This window comes from Lampris incognitus, chromosome 13 (genome assembly GCF_029633865.1).
Source record: "Lampris incognitus isolate fLamInc1 chromosome 13, fLamInc1.hap2, whole genome shotgun sequence".
NCBI lineage: Eukaryota > Metazoa > Chordata > Actinopteri > Lampriformes > Lampridae > Lampris > Lampris incognitus.
In genome coordinates this window covers 53,117,767-53,136,045 of record NC_079223.1, presented here as the reverse complement: position 1 = coordinate 53,136,045, position 18,279 = coordinate 53,117,767, and the positions used below count along the sequence as shown (strand labels likewise).

General features: G+C 48.8%; 1 protein-coding gene across 1 annotated transcript in view; it reads right to left on the bottom strand.

The window, feature by feature from the left end:
- Positions 1-18,279, bottom strand: part of tlx1 (T cell leukemia homeobox 1) — a 49,618-nt gene that overhangs the window by 28,627 nt on the left and 2,712 nt on the right. The window contains exon 2 of the mRNA XM_056291515.1: positions 14,664-14,901. Within this exon, the coding sequence (XP_056147490.1) occupies positions 14,664-14,901 (238 nt within the window). The remainder of the gene's footprint in view (positions 1-14,663; positions 14,902-18,279) is intronic.

The window sequence follows — 18,279 nt, the reverse complement described above, 5'->3', positions numbered from 1 at the left end:
GGTGTCACTGTAGAGTGGTTTGTACCACGGTGTCACTGTAAGGTGGGTTGTACCACGGTGTCACTGTAGGGTGGGTTGTACCACGGTGTCACTGTAAGGTGGGTTGTAGCATGCTGTTACTGTAGGGTGGGTTGTGTCAGGGTATCACTGTAGGGTGGGTTGTACCACGGTGTGACTGTAGGGTGGGTTTTAACCCGCTGTCACTGTAGGGTTGGTTGTATCAGGGTATCACTGTAGGGTGGGTTGTATCAGGGTATGACTGTATGGTGGATTGTACCATGCTGTCACTGTAAGGTGAGTTGTACAACGCTGTCACTGTAGGGTGGGTTGTACCAGGGTTTCACTGTATGGTGGGCTGTACCACAGTGTCACTGTAAGATGGCTTGTATCACGTTGTCACTGTAGGGTGGGTTGTATCAGATTATCACTGTAAGGTGGGTTGTACCACGGTGTCACTGTAGGGTGGGTTGTACCACTGTCTCCCTGTAGGGTGGGTTGTACCACTTTGTGACTGTAAGGTGGGTTGTACCACGCTGTCATTGTAGGATGGGTTGTATCAGGATATCACTCTAGGGTGTGTTGTACCACGGTGTCACTGTAGGGTGGGTTGTACCACGGTGTCACTGTAGGGTGGGTTGTATCAGGGTATCACTGTAGGGTGGATTGTACCACGCTGTCACTGTAAGGTGGGTTGTATCAGGGTATCACTGTAGGGTGGTTTGTACCACGTTGTCACTGTAAGGTGGGTTGTACCACGGTGTCACTTTAAGGTGGGTTGTACCACGGTGTCACTGTAGGGTGGTTTTTACCACGGTGTCACTGTAAGGTGGGTTGTACCAAGGATTCATTGTACTTTGGGTTGTACCAGGGTATCACTGTAGGGTGGTTTGTACCACGGTGTCACTGTAGGGTGGGTTGTACCACGGTGTCACTGTAGGGTTGGTTGTACCGCGGTCTCCCTATAAGGTGGGTTGTACCACGGTGTCACTGTAGGGTGGGTTGTACCACAGTGTCACTGTAAGGTGGTTTGTACCACGCTGTCACTGTAGGGTGGGTTGTATCAGGGTATCACTGTAGGGTGGGTTGTACCACGGTGTCAATGTAGATTGGGTTGTACCAGGGTGTCACTGTACGGTCGGTTGTACCACGGTATCACTGTAGGGTGGGTTGTACCACGGTATCACTCTAGGGTGGGTTGTACCACGGTGTCCCTCTAGTGTGGGATCTACCGCGGTATCACTGCAGTGTGGGTTGTACCACGGTGTGCCTGTAGGGTGGGTTGTATCACGGTGTCACTGTAAGGTGGGTTGAATCACGGTGTCACTGTAGGGTGGTTTTTACCACGGTGTCACTGTAAGGTGGGTTGTATCAGGGTATCACTGTAGGGTGGGTTGTATCACGTTGTCACTGTAAGGTGGGTTGTACCACGGTCTCCCTGTAGGGTGGGTTGTACCACGGTGTCACTTTAGGGTGGGTTGTACCACGGTGTCACTGTAAGGTGGGTTGTACCAAGGTGTCACTGTAGGGTGGGATGTACCACGGTCTCCCTGTAGGGTCGGTTGTACCACGATGTCACTGTAAGGTGGGTTGTACCACGGTGTCACTGTAGGGTGGGTTGTACTAGGGTGTCACTGTAAGGTGGGTTGTACCATGGATTCATTGTACTGTGGGTTGTACCAGGGTATCACTGTAGGGTGGGTTGTACCACGGTGTCACTGTAGGGTGGGTTGTACCACGGTGTCACTGTAGGGTTGGTTGTACCACGGTCTCCCTGTAGGGTGGGTTGTACCACGGTGTCACTTTAGGGTGGGTTGCATCAGGTTATCACAGTAGGGTGGGTTGTACCACCCTGTCACTGTAAGGTCAGTTGTACCACGGTGTCACTGCAGGGTGGGTCGTATCACAGTCTCACCTTAGGGTGGTTTTTTTTTACCACGGTGTCACCGTAAGGTGGGTTGTACCACGGTGTCACTGTAGGGTGGTTGTACCACAGTGTCACTGTATGGTGGGTTGTACAAAGGTGTCACTGTAAGGTGGGTTGTATCAGGGTATCACTGTAGGGTGCGTTGTACCACGTTGTCACTGTAGGGTGGGTTGTACCACGGTGTCACTGTAGGGTGGGTTGTACTAGGGTGTCACTGTAAGGTGGGTTGTACCACGGTGTCACTGTAGGGTGGGTTGTACTAGGGTGTCACTGTAAGGTGGGTTGTACCACGCATTTCATTGTACTGTGGGTTGTACCAGGGTATCACTGTAGGGTGGGTTGTACCACGGTGTCACTGTAGGGTGGGTTGTACCACGGTGTCACTGTAGGGTTGGTTGTACCAGGGTCTCCCTATAGGTAGGGTTGTACCACTTTGTCATTGTAGGGTGGGTTGCATCAGGGTATCACAGTAGGGTGGGTTGTACCACCCTGTCACTGTAAGGTGGGTTGTACCACGGTGTCACCTTAGGGTGGGTTGTATCACAGTGTCACCTTAGGGTGTTTTTTTTTACCACGGTGTCACCGTAAGGTGGGTTGTACCACGGTGTCACTGTAGGGTGGGTTGTATCAGATTATCACTGTAGGGTGGGTTGTACCACGGTGTCACTGTAGGGTGGGTTGTACCACGGAGTCACTGCAGGGTGGGTTGTACCACGATGCCACTGTAAGTTGGGTTGTATCAGCGTATCACTGTAGGGTGGGTTGTACCACGGTGTCACTGTAGGGTGGGTTGTACCACGGTGTCACTGTAAGGTGGGTTGTACCACGGTGTCACTGTAGGGTGAGTTGTACCACGGTGTCATTGTAAGGTGGGTTGTACCATGCTGTCACTGTAGGGTGGGTTGTGTCAGGGTATCACTGTAGGGTGGGTTGTACCACGGTGTGACTGTAGGGTGGGTTTTACCCCGCTGTCACTGTAGGGTGGGTTGTATCAGGGTATCACTGTAGGGTGGGTTGTATAAGGGTATCACTGTAGGGTGGATTGTACCACGCTGTCACTGTAAGGTGAGTTGTACAACGCTGTCACTGTAGGGTGGGTTGTACCACGGTGTCACCTTAGGGTGGGTTGTATCACAGTGTCACCTTAGGGTGTTTTTTTTTACCACGGTGTCACCGTAAGGTGGGTTGTACCACGGTGTCACTGTAGGGTGGGTTGTATCAGATTATCACTGTAGGGTGGGCTGTACCACGGTGTCACTGTAGGGTGGGTTGTACCGCGGTGTCACTGTACGGTGGGTTTGTACCAAGGTGTCACTGTAGGGTGGGTTGTACCACTGTCTCCTTGTAGGGTGGGTTGTACCACGGTGTCACTGTAAGATGGATTTTACCACGCTGTCACTCTAGGGTGGGTTGTATCAGGGTATCACTTTAGGGTGTGTTGTATCAGGGTATCTCTGTAGGGTGGGTAATACCACGGAGTCACTGCAGGGTGGGTTGTACCACGATGCCACTGTAAGTAGGGTTGTATCAGCGTATCACTGTAGGGTGGGTTGTACCACGGTGTCACTGTAGGGTGGGTTGTACCACAGTGTCACTGTAAGGTGGGTTGTACCACGGTGTCACTGTAGGGTGAGTTGTACCACGGTGTAACTGTAAGGTGGGTTGTACCATGCTGTCACTGTAGGGTGGGTTGTGTCAGGGTATCACTGTAGGGTGGGTTGTACCACGGTGTGACTGTAGGGTGGGTTTTACCCCGCTGTCACTGTAGGGTGGGTTGTATCAGGGTATCACTGTAGGGTGGGTTGTATAAGGGTATCACTGTAGGGTGGATTGTACCACGCTGTCACTGTAAGGTGAGTTGTACAACGCTGTCACTGTAGGGATGGGTTGTACCAGGGTTTCACTGTATGGTGGGCTGTACCACGGTGTCACTGTAAGATGGCTTGTATCACGTTGTCACTGTAGGGTGGGTTGTATCAGATTATCACTGTAAGGTGGGTTGTACCACGGTGTCACTGTAGGGGGGGTTGTACCACTGTCTCCCTGTAGGGTGGGTTGTACCACTTTGTGACTGTAAGGTGGGTTGTACAACGCTGTCATTGTAGGGTGGGTTGTATCAGGATATCACTCTAGGGTGTGTTGTACCACGGTGTCACTGTAGGGTGGGTTGTACCACGGTGTCACTGTAAGGTGGGTTGTACCTAGGTGTCACTGTAGGGTGGGTTGTACCACGGTCTCCCTGTAGGGTCGGTTGTACCACGATGTCACTGTAAGGTGGGTTGTACCACGCTGTCACTGTAGGGTGGGTTGTATCAGGATATCACTGTAGGGTGTGTTGTACCACGGTGTCACTGTAAGGTGGGTCGTACCACGGTGTCACTGTAAGGTTGGTTGTACCACGGTGTCACTGTAAGGTGGGTTGTACCACGGTGTCGCTGTAGGATGGGTTTTACCACGGTGTCAATGTAGGGTTGGTTGTACCACAGTGTCACTTTAAGGTGGGTTGTACTACGGTGTAACTGTAAGGTGGGTTGTACCACGCTGTCACTGTAGGTTGGCTTGTACCACGGTGTCACTGTAGTGTGGGTTGTACCACTGTCTCCCTGTAGGGTGGGTTGTACCACTTTGTGACTGTAAGGTGGGTTGTACCACGCTGTCACTGTAGGGTGGGTTGTATCAGGGTATCACTGTAAGGTGGGTAGTACCACGGTGTCACTGTAATGTGTGTTGTACCACGGTGTCACTGTAGGTTGGGTTGTACCACGGTGTTACTGTAGGTTGGCTTGTACCACGGTGTCACTGTAAGGTGGGTTGTACCACGCTGTCACTGTAGGTTGGGTTGTACCACGGTGTCACTGTAGGGTAAGTTGTACCACGGTGTCACTGTAAGGTGGTTTGTACTACGGTGTCACTGTAGGGTTGGTTGAACCAGGATATCACTGTAGGGAGGGTTATACCACGGTGTCACTATAAGGTGGGTTGTACCACGGTGTCACTATAAGGTGGGCTGTACCAGGGCATCAATGTAGGGTGGGTTGTACCATTTTGTCACTGTAGGGTGGGTTGTACCACGTTGTCATTGGAAAGTGGGTTGTACCAAGGTGTCACTGTAGGGTGGGTTGTACCACAGTCTCCCTGTAGGGTCGGTTGTACCACGATGTCACTGTAAGGTGGGTTGTACCACGCTGTCACTGTAAGGTGGGTTGTATCAGGGTATCACTGTAGGGTGGGTTGTACCACGTTGTCACTGTAAGGTGGGTTGTACCACGGTGTCACTGTAGGGTGGGTTGTACTAGGGTGTCACTGTAAGGTGGGTTGTACCACGGATTCATTGTACTGTGGGTTGTACCAGGGTATCACTGTAGGGTGGGTTGTACCACGGTGTCACTGTAGGGTGGGTTGTACCACGGTGTCACTGTAGGGTTGGTTGTACCAGGGTCGCCCTATAGGGTGGGTTGTACCACGGTGTCACTGTAGGGTGGGTTGCATCAGGGTATCACAGTAGGGTGGGTTGTACCACCCTGTCACTGTAAGATGGGTTGTACCACGGTGTCACCTTAGGGTGGGTTGTATCACAGTGTCACCTTAGGGTGTTTTTTTTATTACCACGGTGTCACCGTAAGGTGGGTTGTACCATGCTGTCACTGTAGGGTGGGTTGTGTCAGGGTATCACTGTAGGGTGGGTTTTATCAGATTATCACTGTAGGGTGGGTTGTACCACGGTGTCACTGTAGGGTGGGTTGTACCACGGTGTCACTGTAAGGTGGGTTGTACCACGGTGTCACTGTAGGGTGAGTTGTACCACGGTGTCACTGTAAGGTGGGTTGTACCATGCTGTCACTGTAGGGTGGGTTGTGTCAGGGTATCACTGTAGGGTGGGTTGTACCACGGAGTCACTGCAGGGTGGGTTGTACCACGATGCCACTGTAAGTTGGGTTGTATCAGCGTATCACTGTAGGGTGGGTTGTACCACGGTGTCACTGTAGGGTGGGTTGTACCACGGTGTCACTGTAAGGTGGGTTGTACCACGGTGTCACTGTAGGGTGAGTTGTACCACGGTGTCACTGTAAGGTGGGTTGTACCATGCTGTCACTGTAGGGTGGGTTGTGTCAGGGTATCACTGTAGGGTGGGTTGTACCACGGTGTGACTGTAGGGTGGGTTTACCCCGCTGTCACTGTAGGGTGGGTTGTATCAGGGTATCACTGTAGGCTGGGTTCTATAAGGGTATCACTGTAGGGTGGATTGTACCACGCTGTCACTGTAAGGTGAGTTGTACAACGCTGTCACTGTAGGGTGGGTTGTACCAGGGTTTCACTGTATGGTGGGCTGTACCACGGTGTCACTGTAAGATGGCTTGTATCACGTTGTCACTGTAGGGTGGGTTGTATCAGATTATCACTGTAAGGTGGGTTGTACCACGGTGTCACTGTAGGGTGGGTTGTACAACTGTCTCCCTGTAGGGTGGGTTGTACCACTTTGTGACTGTAAGGTGGGTTGTAAAACGCTGTCATTGTAGGGTGGGTTGTATCAGGATATCACTCTAGGGTGTGTTGTACCACGGTGTCACTGCAGGGTGGGTTGTACCACGGTGTCACTGTTAGGTGGGTTGTACCAAGCTGTCACTGTAGGGTGGGTTGTACCACGGTCTCCCTGTAGGGTCGGTTGTACCACGATGTCACTGTAAGGTGGGTTGTACCACGCTGTCACTGTAGGGTGGGTTGTATCAGGGTATCACTGTAGGGTGTGTTGTACCACGGTGTCACTGTAAGGTGGGTTATACTACGGTTTCACTGTAGGGTGGGTTGTACCAAGGTATCACTGTACGTTGGGTTTTATCAGGGTATCACTGTAGGATGGGTTGTACCAGGGTATCACTGTAGGGTGGATTGTACCACGCTGTCACTGTAAGATGGGTTGTACAACGCTGTCACTGTAGGATGGGTTGTACCAGGGCGTCACTGTATGGTTGGTTTTACCACGGTGTCACTGTAGGTTGGCTTGTATCACGGTGTCACTGTAGGGTGGGTTGTATCAGATTATCACTGTAAGGTGGGTTGTACCACGGTGTCACTGTAGGGTGGGTTGTACCACTGTCTCCCTGTAGGGTGGGTTGTACCACTTTGTGACTGTAAGGTGGGTTGTACCACGCTGTCACTGTAGGGTGGGTTGTATCAGGGTATCACTCTAGGGTGGGTTGTACCACGGTGTCACTGTAGGGTGGGTTGTTCCACATTGTCACTGTAAGGTTGGTTGTACCAAGGTGTCACTGTAAGGTGGGTGGTACCAAGGTGTCACTGTAGGGTGGGTTGTACCACGGTCTCCGTGTGGGGTCGGTTGTACGACGATGTCACTGTAAGGTGGGTTGTACCACGCTGTCACTGTAAGGTGGGTCGTACCACGGTGTCACTGTAAGGTGGGTTGTACCACGGTGTCACTGTAAGGTGGGTTGTACTACGGTGTCACTGTAGGGTTGGTTGTACCAGGATATCACTGTAGGGAGGGTTATACCACGGTGTCACTATAAGGTGGGTTGTACCACGGTGTCACTATAAGGTGGGTTGTACCACGGTGGCACTGTAAGGTGGGTTGTACCAGGGTATCACTGTAAGGTGGGTTGTACCACGGTGTCACTGTAAGGTGGGTTGTACCACGGTGTCACTGTAAGGTTGGGTGTACCAGGGCATCAATGTAAGGTGGGTTGTACCATGGTGTCACTGTAGGGTGGGTTGTACCACGGTGTCACTGTAAGGTGGGTTGTGCCACGGTGTTACTGTAAGGTGGGTTGTACCACGGTGTCACTGTAGGGTGGGTTGTACCACTGTCTCCCTGTAGGGTGGGTTGTACCACTTTGTGACTGTAAGGTGGGTTGTACCACGCTGTCACTGTAGGGTGGGTTGTATCAGGGTATCACTCTAGGGTGGGTTGTACCACGGTGTCACTGTAGGGTGGGTTGTACCACGTTGTCACTGTAAAGTGGGTTGTACCAAGGTGTCACTGTAGGTTGGGTTGTACCACAGTCTCCCTGTAGGGTCGGTTGTACCACGATGTCACTGTAAGGTGGGTTGTACCACGCTGTCACTGTAGGGTGTGTTGTACCACGGTGTTACTGTAGGGTGGCTTGTACCACGGATTCACTGTAAGGTGGGTAGTACCACGGTGTCACTGTAAGGGGGGTTGTACCACGCTGTCACTGTAGGGTGGGTTGTACCACGGTGTTACTGTAGGGTGGCTTGTACCACGGTTTCACTGTAAGGTGGGTAGTACCACGGTGTCACTGTAAGGTGGGTTGTACCACGGTGCCACTGAAATGTGTGTTGTACCACGGTGTCACTGTAGGTTGGGTTGTACCACGGTGTTACTGTAGGTTGGCTTGTACCTCGGTGTCACTGTAAGGTGGGTTGTACCACTCTGTCACTGTAGGTTGGGTTGTACCACGGTGTCACTGTAGGGTAAGTTGTACCACGGTGTCACTGTAAGGTGGTTTGTACTACGGTGTCACTGTAGGGTTGGTTGTACCAGGATATCACTGTAGGGAGGGTTATACCACGGTGTCACTATAAGGTGGGTTGTACCACGGTGTCACTATAAGTTGGGTTGTACCACGGTGTCACTGTAGGGTGGGTTGCACCACGGTGTAACTGTAAGGTGGGTTGTACCACGGTGTCACTGTAAGGTGGGTTGTACCAGGGTATCACTGTAAGGTGGGTTGTACCACGGTGTCACTGTAAGGTGGGTTGTACCACGGTGTCACTGTAAGGTTGGGTGTACCAGGGCATCAATGTAGGGTGGGTTGTACCATGGTGTCACTGTAGGGTGGGTTGTACCACGGTGTTACTGTAAGGTGGGTTTTACCACGGTGTCACTGTAAGGTGGGTTGTACCACGGTGTCACTGTAGGGTGGGTTGTACCACTGTCTCCCTGTTGGGTGGGTTGTACCACTTTGTGACCGTAAGGTGGGTTGTACCACGCTGTCACTGTAGGGTGGGTTGTATCAGGGTATCACTCTAGGGTGGGTTGTACCATGGTGTCACTGTAGGGTGGGTTGTACCACGTTGTCACTGGAAAGTGGGTTGTACCAAGGTGTCACTGTAGGGTGGGTTGTACCACAGTCTCCCTGTAGGGTCGGTTGTACCACGATGTCACTGTAAGGTGGGTTGTACCACGCTGTCACTGTAGGGTGGGTTTGTACCACGGTGTTACTGTAGGGTGGCTTGTACCACGGTTTCACTGTAAGGTGGGTAGTACCACGGTGTCACTGTAAGGTGGGTTGTACCACGGTGTCACTGTAATGTGGGTTGTACCACGGTGTCACTGTAGGTTGGGTTGTACCACGGTGTTACTGTAGGTTGGCTTGTACCACGGTTTCACTGTAAGGTGGGTTGTACCACGGTGTCACTGTAAGGTGGGTTGTACCACGGTGTCACTGTAGGGTAAGTTGTACCACGGTGTCACTGTAAGGTGGGTTGTATTACGGTGTCACTGTAGGGTGGGTTGTATTACGGTGTCACTGTAGGGTAAGTTGTACCACGGTGTCACTGTAAGGTGGGTTGTACCACGCTGTCACTGTAGGTTGGGTTGTACCACGGTGTCACTGTAGGGTAAGTTGTACCACGGTGTCACTGTAAGGTGGATTGTACCACGGTGTCACTGTACGGTAAGTTGTACCACGGTGTCACTGTAAGGTGGGTTGTACCACGCTGTCACTGTAGGTTGGGTTGTACCACGGTGTCACTGTAGGGTAAGTTGTACCACGGTGTCACTGTAAGGTGGGTTGTACCACGCTGTCACTGTAGGTTGGGTTGTACCACGGTGTCACTGTAGGGTAAGTTGTACCACGGTGTCACTGTAAGGTGGGTTGTATTACGGTGTCACTGTAGGGTTGGTTGTACCAGGATATCACTGTAGGGAGGGTTATACCACGGTGTCACTATAAGGTGGGTTGTACCACGCTGTCACTATAAGGTGGGTTGTACCACGGTGTCACTGTAGGGTGGGTTGCACCACGGTGTAACTGTAAGGTGGGTTGTACCATGGTGTTACTGTAAGGTGGGTTGTACCACGGTGTCACTGTAAGGTGGGTTTTACCACGGTGTCACTGTAAGGTGGGTTGTACCACGGTGTCACTGTAAGGTTGGGTGTACCAGGGCATCAATGTAGGGTGGGTTGTACCATGGTATCACTGTAGGGTGGGTTGTACCACGGTGTCACTGTAGGGTGGGTTGTACCACGGTGTCACTGTAAGGTGGGTTGTACTACGGTGTCACTGTAGGGTGGGTTGTACCAAGGTATCACTGTACGTTGGGTTTTATCAGGGTATCACTGTAGGATGGGTTGTACCAGGGTATCACTGTAGGGTGGATTGTACCACGCTGTCACTGTAAGATGGGTTGTACAACGCTGTCACTGTAGGGTGGGTTGTACCAGGGTGTCACTGTATGGTTGGTTTTACCACGGTGTCACTGTAGGTTGGCTTGTATCACGGTGTCACTGTAGGGTGGGTTGTATCAGATTATCACTGTAAGGTGGGTTGTACCACGGTGTCACTGTAGGGTGGGTTGTACCACTGTCTCCCTGTAGGGTGGGTTGTACCACTTTGTGACTGTAAGGTGGGTTGTACCACGCTGTCACTGTAGGGTGGGTTGTATCAGGGTATCACTCTAGGGTGGGTTGTACCACGGTGTCACTCTAGGGTGGGTTGTTCCACATTGTCACTGTAAGGTGGGTTGTACCAAGGTGTCACTGTAAGGTGGGTGGTACCAAGGTGTCACTGTAGGGTGGGTTGTACCACGGTCTCCGTGTGGGGTCGGTTGTACGACGATGTCACTGTAAGGTGGGTTGTACCACGCTGTCACTGTAAGGTGGGTCGTACCACGGTGTCACTCTAAGGTGGGTTGTACCACGGTGTCACTGTAAGGTGGGTTGTACTACGGTGTCACTGTAGGGTTGGTTGTACCAGGATATCACTGTAGGGAGGGTTATACCACGGTGTCAATATAAGGTGGGTTGTACCACGGTGTCACTATAAGGTGGGTTGTACCACGGTGTCACTGTAAGGTGGGTTGTACCAGGGTATCACTGTAAGGTGGGTTCTACCACGGTGTCACTGTAAGGTGGGTTGTACCACGGTGTCACTGTAAGGTTGGGTGTACCAGGGCATCAATGTAGGGTGGGTTGTACCATGGTGTCACTGTAGGGTGGGTTGTACCACGGTGTCACTGTAAGGTGGGTTGTGCCACGGTGTTACTGTAAGGTGGGTTGTACCACGGTGTCACTGTAGGGTGGGTTGTACCACTGTCTCCCTGTAGGGTGGGTTGTACCACTTTGTGACTGTAAGGTGGGTTGTACCACGCTGTCACTGTAGGGTGGGTTGTATCAGGGTATCACTCTAGGGTGGGTTGTACCACGGTGTCACTGTAGGGTGGGTTGTACCACGTTGTCACTGTAAAGTGGGTTGTACCAAGGTGTCACTGTAGGTTGGGTTGTACCACAGTCTCCCTGTAGGGTCGGTTGTACCACGATGTCACTGTAAGGTGGGTTGTACCACGCTGTCACTGTAGGGTGTGTTGTACCACGGTGTTACTGTAGGGTGGCTTGTACCACGGTTTCACTGTAAGGTGGGTAGTACCACGGTGTTACTGTAAGGTGGGTTGTACCACGGTGTCACTGTAATGTGTGTTGTACCACGGTGTCACTGTAGGTTGGGTTGTACCACGGTGTTACTGTAGGTTGGCTTGTACCACGGTGTCACTGTAAGGTGGGTTGTACCACGCTGTCACTGTAGGTTGGGTTGTACCACGGTGTCACTGTAAGGTGGTTTGTACTACGGTGTCACTGTAGGGTTGGTTGTACCAGGATATCACTGTAGGGAGGGTTATACCACGGTGTGACTATAAGGTGGGTTGTACCACGGTGTCACTATAAGTTGGGTTGTACCACGGTGTCACTGTAGGGTGGGTTGCACCACGGTGTAACTGTAAGGTGGGTTGTACCACGGTGTCACTGTAAGGTGGGTTGTACCAGGGTATCACTGTAAGGTGGGTTGTACCACGGTGTCACTGTAAGGTGGGTTGTACCACGGTGTCACTGTAAGGTTGGGTGTACCAGGGCATCAATGTAGGGTGGGTTGTACCATGGTGTCACTGTAGGGTGGGTTGTACCACGGTGTTACTGTAAGGTGGGTTTTACCACGGTGTCACTGTAAGGTGGGTTGTACCACGGTGTCACTGTAGGGTGGGTTGTACCACTGTCTCCCTGTTGGGTGGGTTGTACCACTTTGTGACCGTAAGGTGGGTTGTACCACGCTGTCACTGTAGGGTGGGTTGTATCAGGGTATCACTCTAGGGTGGGTTGTACCATGGTGTCACTGTAGGGTGGGTTGTACCACGTTGTCACTGGAAAGTGGGTTGTACCAAGGTGTCACTGTAGGGTGGGTTGTACCACAGTCTCCCTGTAGGGTCGGTTGTACCACGATGTCACTGTAAGGTGGGTTGTACCACGCTGTCACTGTAGGGTGGGTTTGTACCACGGTGTTACTGTAGGGTGGCTTGTACCACGGTTTCACTGTAAGGTGGGTAGTACCACGGTGTCACTGTAAGGTGGGTTGTACCACGGTGTCACTGTAATGTGGGTTGTACCACGGTGTCACTGTAGGTTGGGTTGTACCACGGTGTTACTGTAGTTTGGCTTGTACCACGGTTTCACTGTAAGGTGGGTTGTACCACGGTGTCACTGTAAGGTGGGTTGTACCACGGTGTCACTGTAGGGTAAGTTGTACCACGGTGTCACTGTAAGGTGGGTTGTATTACGGTGTCACTGTAGGGTGGGTTGTATTACGGTGTCACTGTAGGGTAAGTTGTACCACGGTGTCACTGTAAGGTGGGTTGTACCACGCTGTCACTGTAGGTTGGGTTGTACCACGGTGTCACTGTAGGGTAAGTTGTACCACGGTGTCTCTGTAAGGTGGGTTGTACCACGGTGTCACTGTAGGGTAAGTTGTACCACGGTTTCACTGTAAGGTGGGTTGTACCACGCTGTCACTGTAGGTTGGGTTGTACCACGGTGTCACTGTAGGGTAAGTTGTACCACGGTGTCACTGTAAGGTGGGTTGTACCACGCTGTCACTGTAGGTTGGGTTGTACCACAGTGTCACTGTAGGGTAAGTTGTACCACGGTGTCACTGTAAGGTGGGTTGTATTACGGTGTCACTGTAGGGTTGGTTGTACCAGGATATCACTGTAGGGAGGGTTATACCACGGTGTCACTATAAGGTGGGTTGTACCACGCTGTCACTATAAGGTGGGTTGTACCACGGTGTCACTGTAGGGTGGGTTGCACCACGGTGTAACTGTAAGGTGGGTTGTACCACGGTGTCACTGTAAGGTGGGTTGTACCACGGTGTCACTGTAAGGTGGGTTGTACCACGGTGTCACTGTAGGGTGGGTTGCACCACGGTGTAACTGTAAGGTGGGTTGTACCATGGTGTTACTGTAAGGTGGGTTGTACCACGGTGTCACTGTAAGGTGGGTTGTACCACGGTGTCACTGTAAGGTGGGTTGTACCACGGTGTCACTGTAAGGTTGGGTGTACCAGGGCATCAATGTAGGGTGGGTTGTACCGTGGTATCACTGTAGGGTGGGTTGTACCACGGTGTCACTGTAGGGTGGGTTGTACCACGGTGTCACTGTAAGGTGGGTTGTACCACGGTGTCACTGTAAGGTGGGTTGTACCACGGTGTCACTGTAGGGTGGGTTGTACCAACTGATGTTTCGTCTTCTGCTATGTTTGTTGGTTTGCTGGCAGTCAGTATTTAATGGGGGGTTGTACTTGAGCCGATCTTTTGTAATGCATCTTGGTATGGGGTTGCAGCTTCATTGAAGATGGACTCACTAGATTATAATTTTGAGAGTCTTGTATTAATGCTTCCTGGGATGTTCTTCAAGATGGCGGTTGGGTGATTGGTTTCTCCATGGACAGTTGATGATTGCTTCTGGCATGAATCAGGCTTGTACTGTCCCATAAAGAATTTATTTGACTCACTGGATTATTTTGCTCCTTATTTTTTGCTCACTTTACGTACCGTTCTTTCTTTAAACAAAGTTATATATATATATACTATATACTTTAATAACATTTTCCTACATCTATATTGATATTCCGCTCCTCATTTGTTGAGCACTTTTATCAACACCATTTATCAACACCAACCTCCCTCTCTCTCTCTCTCTCTCTCTCTCTCTCTCTCTCTCTCTCTCTCTCTCTCTCTCTCTCTCTCTCTCTCTCTCTCTCTCTCTCTCTCTCTCTCTCTCTCGCTATATATATATATATATATATATATATATATATATATATATATATATTTATATGTGTGTATGTGTGTGTGTATGTATGTATGTATGTATGTATGTATGTATGTATGTATGTATGTATGTATGTATATATATATGTATGTATGTATGTATGTATGTATGTATGTATGTATGTATGTATGTATGTATGTATATATGTATATATGTATATATGTATATATGTATGTATATGTATATATAATTGACAGACCGACAGACAGACAGACAGACAGATAGACAGACAGACAGACAAAAATAGATAGATAGATGTTTTTTTGTCCTTCTTGGGGAAGTGATTGTAGGATTTTGATATTTAACTGCTGACATTCGATTTGGGGCAGCCATCTTCTATCAAACTGGTATATAAACGTGTGTGTGTGTGTGTGTGTGTTACCTCCACTTGGTCCTCCTGTTCTGGAACCAGGTTTTGACCTGCGCGTCCGTCATCTTGAGGGCCTTGGCGAGGGCCGCGCGCTCGGCGGATGCCAGGTACTTCTGGCGGTGGAAACGCTTCTCCAGCTCGCAGATCTGCAGGCGCGTGAAGGACGTGCGCGGCTTCTTCTTCTTGGGCGGCGTCCGGTTCTGGTACGGATGACCTACACGCCGTGTCACAGTGAGGGGTGAGAGAGCCGCTGGATGGGAGGACAGGACCAAGGCAAGGCAGGGAGCGGAAAGCAGAGAAGTGGCAGAATACCAGAAAAGAGCGGCCAAACACAGGAGGAGCAGAATGAACACCACGCAAGAAGAAGACAGACAGACAGACAGACAGACAGACAGAAAAAGAAAGACAGGAAGAAAAGAAGAAAGAAAAAGAAAGACAGGAAGAAAAGAAGAAAGAAAAAGAAAGAAAGAAAGAAAGAAAGAATGATAGAGACAGAAAGAGAAAGAAAGAAAGGAAGAAAGAAAGAAAGAAAGAAAGAAAGAAAGAAAGAAAGAAAGACAGAAAGAAAGAAAAAGAAAGACAGGAAGAAAAGAAGAAAGAGAAAGAAAGAAAGAAAGAATGACAGAGACAGAAAGAGAAAGAAAGGAAGAAATAAATAAAGAAAGAAAGAAAGAGAGACAGAAAGAAAAAGAGAGACAAGAAGAAAAGAAGAAAGACATAAAGAGAAAGACAGAATGCAAAAGAAAATAAGGAAGGAAGAAAGACAAAAGAACGGAAGAAAGACAAAGAAAGGAAGAAAGGAAGAAAGAAAGAAAGAACGACAGAAAGAGAAAGAAAGGAAGAAAGAAAGAAAGACAGAAAGAAAGAAAGAAAGACAGAAAGACAGAAAGACAGAAAGAAAGAAAGACAGAGACAGAAAGAAAAAGAAAGACAGGAAGAAAAGAAGAAAGAGAAATAAAGAAAGAAAGAAAGAAAGAAAGAATGACAGAGACAGAAAGAGAAAGAAAGGAAGAAATAAATAAATAAAGAAAGAAAGACAGAGAGAGAAAGAAAGACAGAAAGAAAAAGAGAGACAAGAAGAAAAGAAGAAAGACATAAAGAGAAAGACAGAATGAAAAAGAAAATAAGGAAGGAAGAAAGACAAAAGAACGGAAGAAAGACAAAGAAAGGAAGAAAGGAAGAAAGAAAGAAAGAACGACAGAAAGAGAAAGAAAGGAAGAAAGAAAGAAAGAAAGAAAGAAAGACAGAAAGACAGAAAGAAAGAAAGACAGAGACAGAAAGAAAAAGAAAGACAGGAAGAAAAGAAGAAAGAGAAATAAAGAAAGAAAGAAAGAAAGAAAGAATGACAGAGACAGAAAGAGAAAGAAAGGAAGAAATAAATAAAGAAAGAAAGAAAGACAGAGAGAGAAAGAAAGACAGAAAGAAAAAGAGAGACAAGAAGAAAAGAAGAAAGACATAAAGAGAAAGACAGAATGAAAAAGAAAATAAGGAAGGAAGAAAGACAAAAGAACGGAAGAAAGACAAAGAAAGGAAGAAAGAAAGAAAGAAAGAAAGAAAGAACGACAGAAAGAGAAAGAAAGGAAGAAAGAAAGAAAGAAAGAAAGAAAGAAAGAACGACAGAAAGAGAAAGAAAGGAAGAAAGAAAGAAAGAAAGAAAGAAAGACAGAAAGAAAGAAAGACAGGAAGAAAAGAAGAAAGAGAAATAAAGAAAGAAAGAATGACAGAGACAGAAAGAGAAAGAAAGGAAGAAATAAATAAATAAAGAAAGAAAGACAGAAAGAAAAAGAGAGACAAGAAGAAAAGAAGAAAGACATAAAGAGAAAGACAGAATGAAAAAGAAAATAAGGAAGGAAGAAAGACAAAAGAACGGAAGAAAGACAAAGAAAGAAAGAAAGAAAGGCAGAAAGACAGAAAGAGAAAGAAAGAAAGAAAGAAAGAAAGAAAGACAGAAAGAAAGAAAGAACGACAGAGACAGAAAGAAAGAAAGAAAGAAAGACAGAAAGAAAAAGAAAGACAAGAAGAAAAGAAGAAAGACAAAGAGAAAGACAGAAAGAAAAAGAAAGGAAGGAAGGAAGACAAAAGCACGAAAGAAAGACAGAAAGAAAGAGAAAGACAGAAAGAAAAAGAACGGAAGAAAGACAAAGAAAGAAAGGAAGAAAGAAAGAAAGAAAAGAAGAGTTATTGTGGAGGAGAACAGGTGGACTAAAGAGTCGAGCAGATGATCTAGTGTTCACTGAAGGTGTATAGGTGTTTTCTGACAGAATGGCAGAGCAGCAGGTTTGGGAACGCGACCTGTACACAGGCTGCAGCATGAAGCCACGAAGAAGAAGAAACCCTATAGCTCTGTACACAGGCGTGAAGCTACGAAGAAGAAGAAACCCTATAGCTCTGTACACAGGCTGCAGCATGAAGCCACGAAGAAGAAGAAATCCCGCAGATCTGTACACATGCTGACCAGCAGCCATGAACCAGTTTGTTGACACATCAACAATGCGTTCATTATTGTTATTATTATTATTATTATTATTATTATTATTATTATTATTATATTAATAAGACACTCCATCTTCTGCACATGCATCTACCAAAACAATGTTCAGACATAATGGATTCTTCGAAAACCTTCTGAATTGGCTCATTTATTTGGAATAATAATAATAATAATAATAATAATAATAATAATAATAATAATAATAATACTAATAATAACGGCTAGGCTGCGACCGATTGTCGAACCTCGGATCCAGAAGGAACAATGCGGATTCTGTCCTGGCCGTGGAGCAACGGACCAACTCTACCCTTGCGGAAGTGCTGAGGGGGGCATGGGAGTTTGACCAGCCAGTCTACATGTGTTTTGTGGACGTGGAGAAGGCACCGTGTACCCCGGGGCACTCTGTTGGGGGTACTGCGGGACTATGGGGTACCGGGGCAGTTGCTACAAGCCCTCCGGTCCTTGTATAACCAAAGTGAGAGCTGTGTCCGCATTCTCTGCAAAAAGTCAAACACGGTTTCGGTGGGTGTGGGACTCCACCAAGGTTGTCCCTTGTCTCCGTTTCTGTTTGTGGTATTCATGGACAGGATCTCAAGTCGAAGCCAAGGTGAGGTGTGCCTCCGTTTTGGGAACCTCAGAATTGCATCTCTGCTCTTCGCAGATGATGTGGTTTTGTTGGCTTCATCAGAACACGACCTCCAGCGTGCACTGGGGCGGTCTGCAGCAGAGTGTGAAATGGCCGGGATGAGAGTCAGCACCTCCAAGTCTGAGGCCATGGTTCTCTACCGGAACATGGTGGATTGCTCCCTCCGGGTTGGGGATGAGTTGTTGCCTCAAGTAAAGGAGTTCAGGTATCTCGGGGCCTTGTTCACAGATGAGGGTAGGATGGAGCAGGAGATTGACAGGCGGATTGGTACAGCACCAGCAGTAATGTGGACGTTGTACCGGACTGTTGTGGTGAAGAGGGAGCTGAGCCAGGAGGCAAAGCTCTAAATTTACCAGTCAGTCTTCGTTCCAACCCTCACCTATGGTCATGTAAGGTGGGTTGTACCACGCTGTCACTGTAGGGTGGGTTGTACCACGCTGGGTAGTGACCGAAAGGGTGAGATCGCAGGTACAAGCGGCTGAAATGAGTTT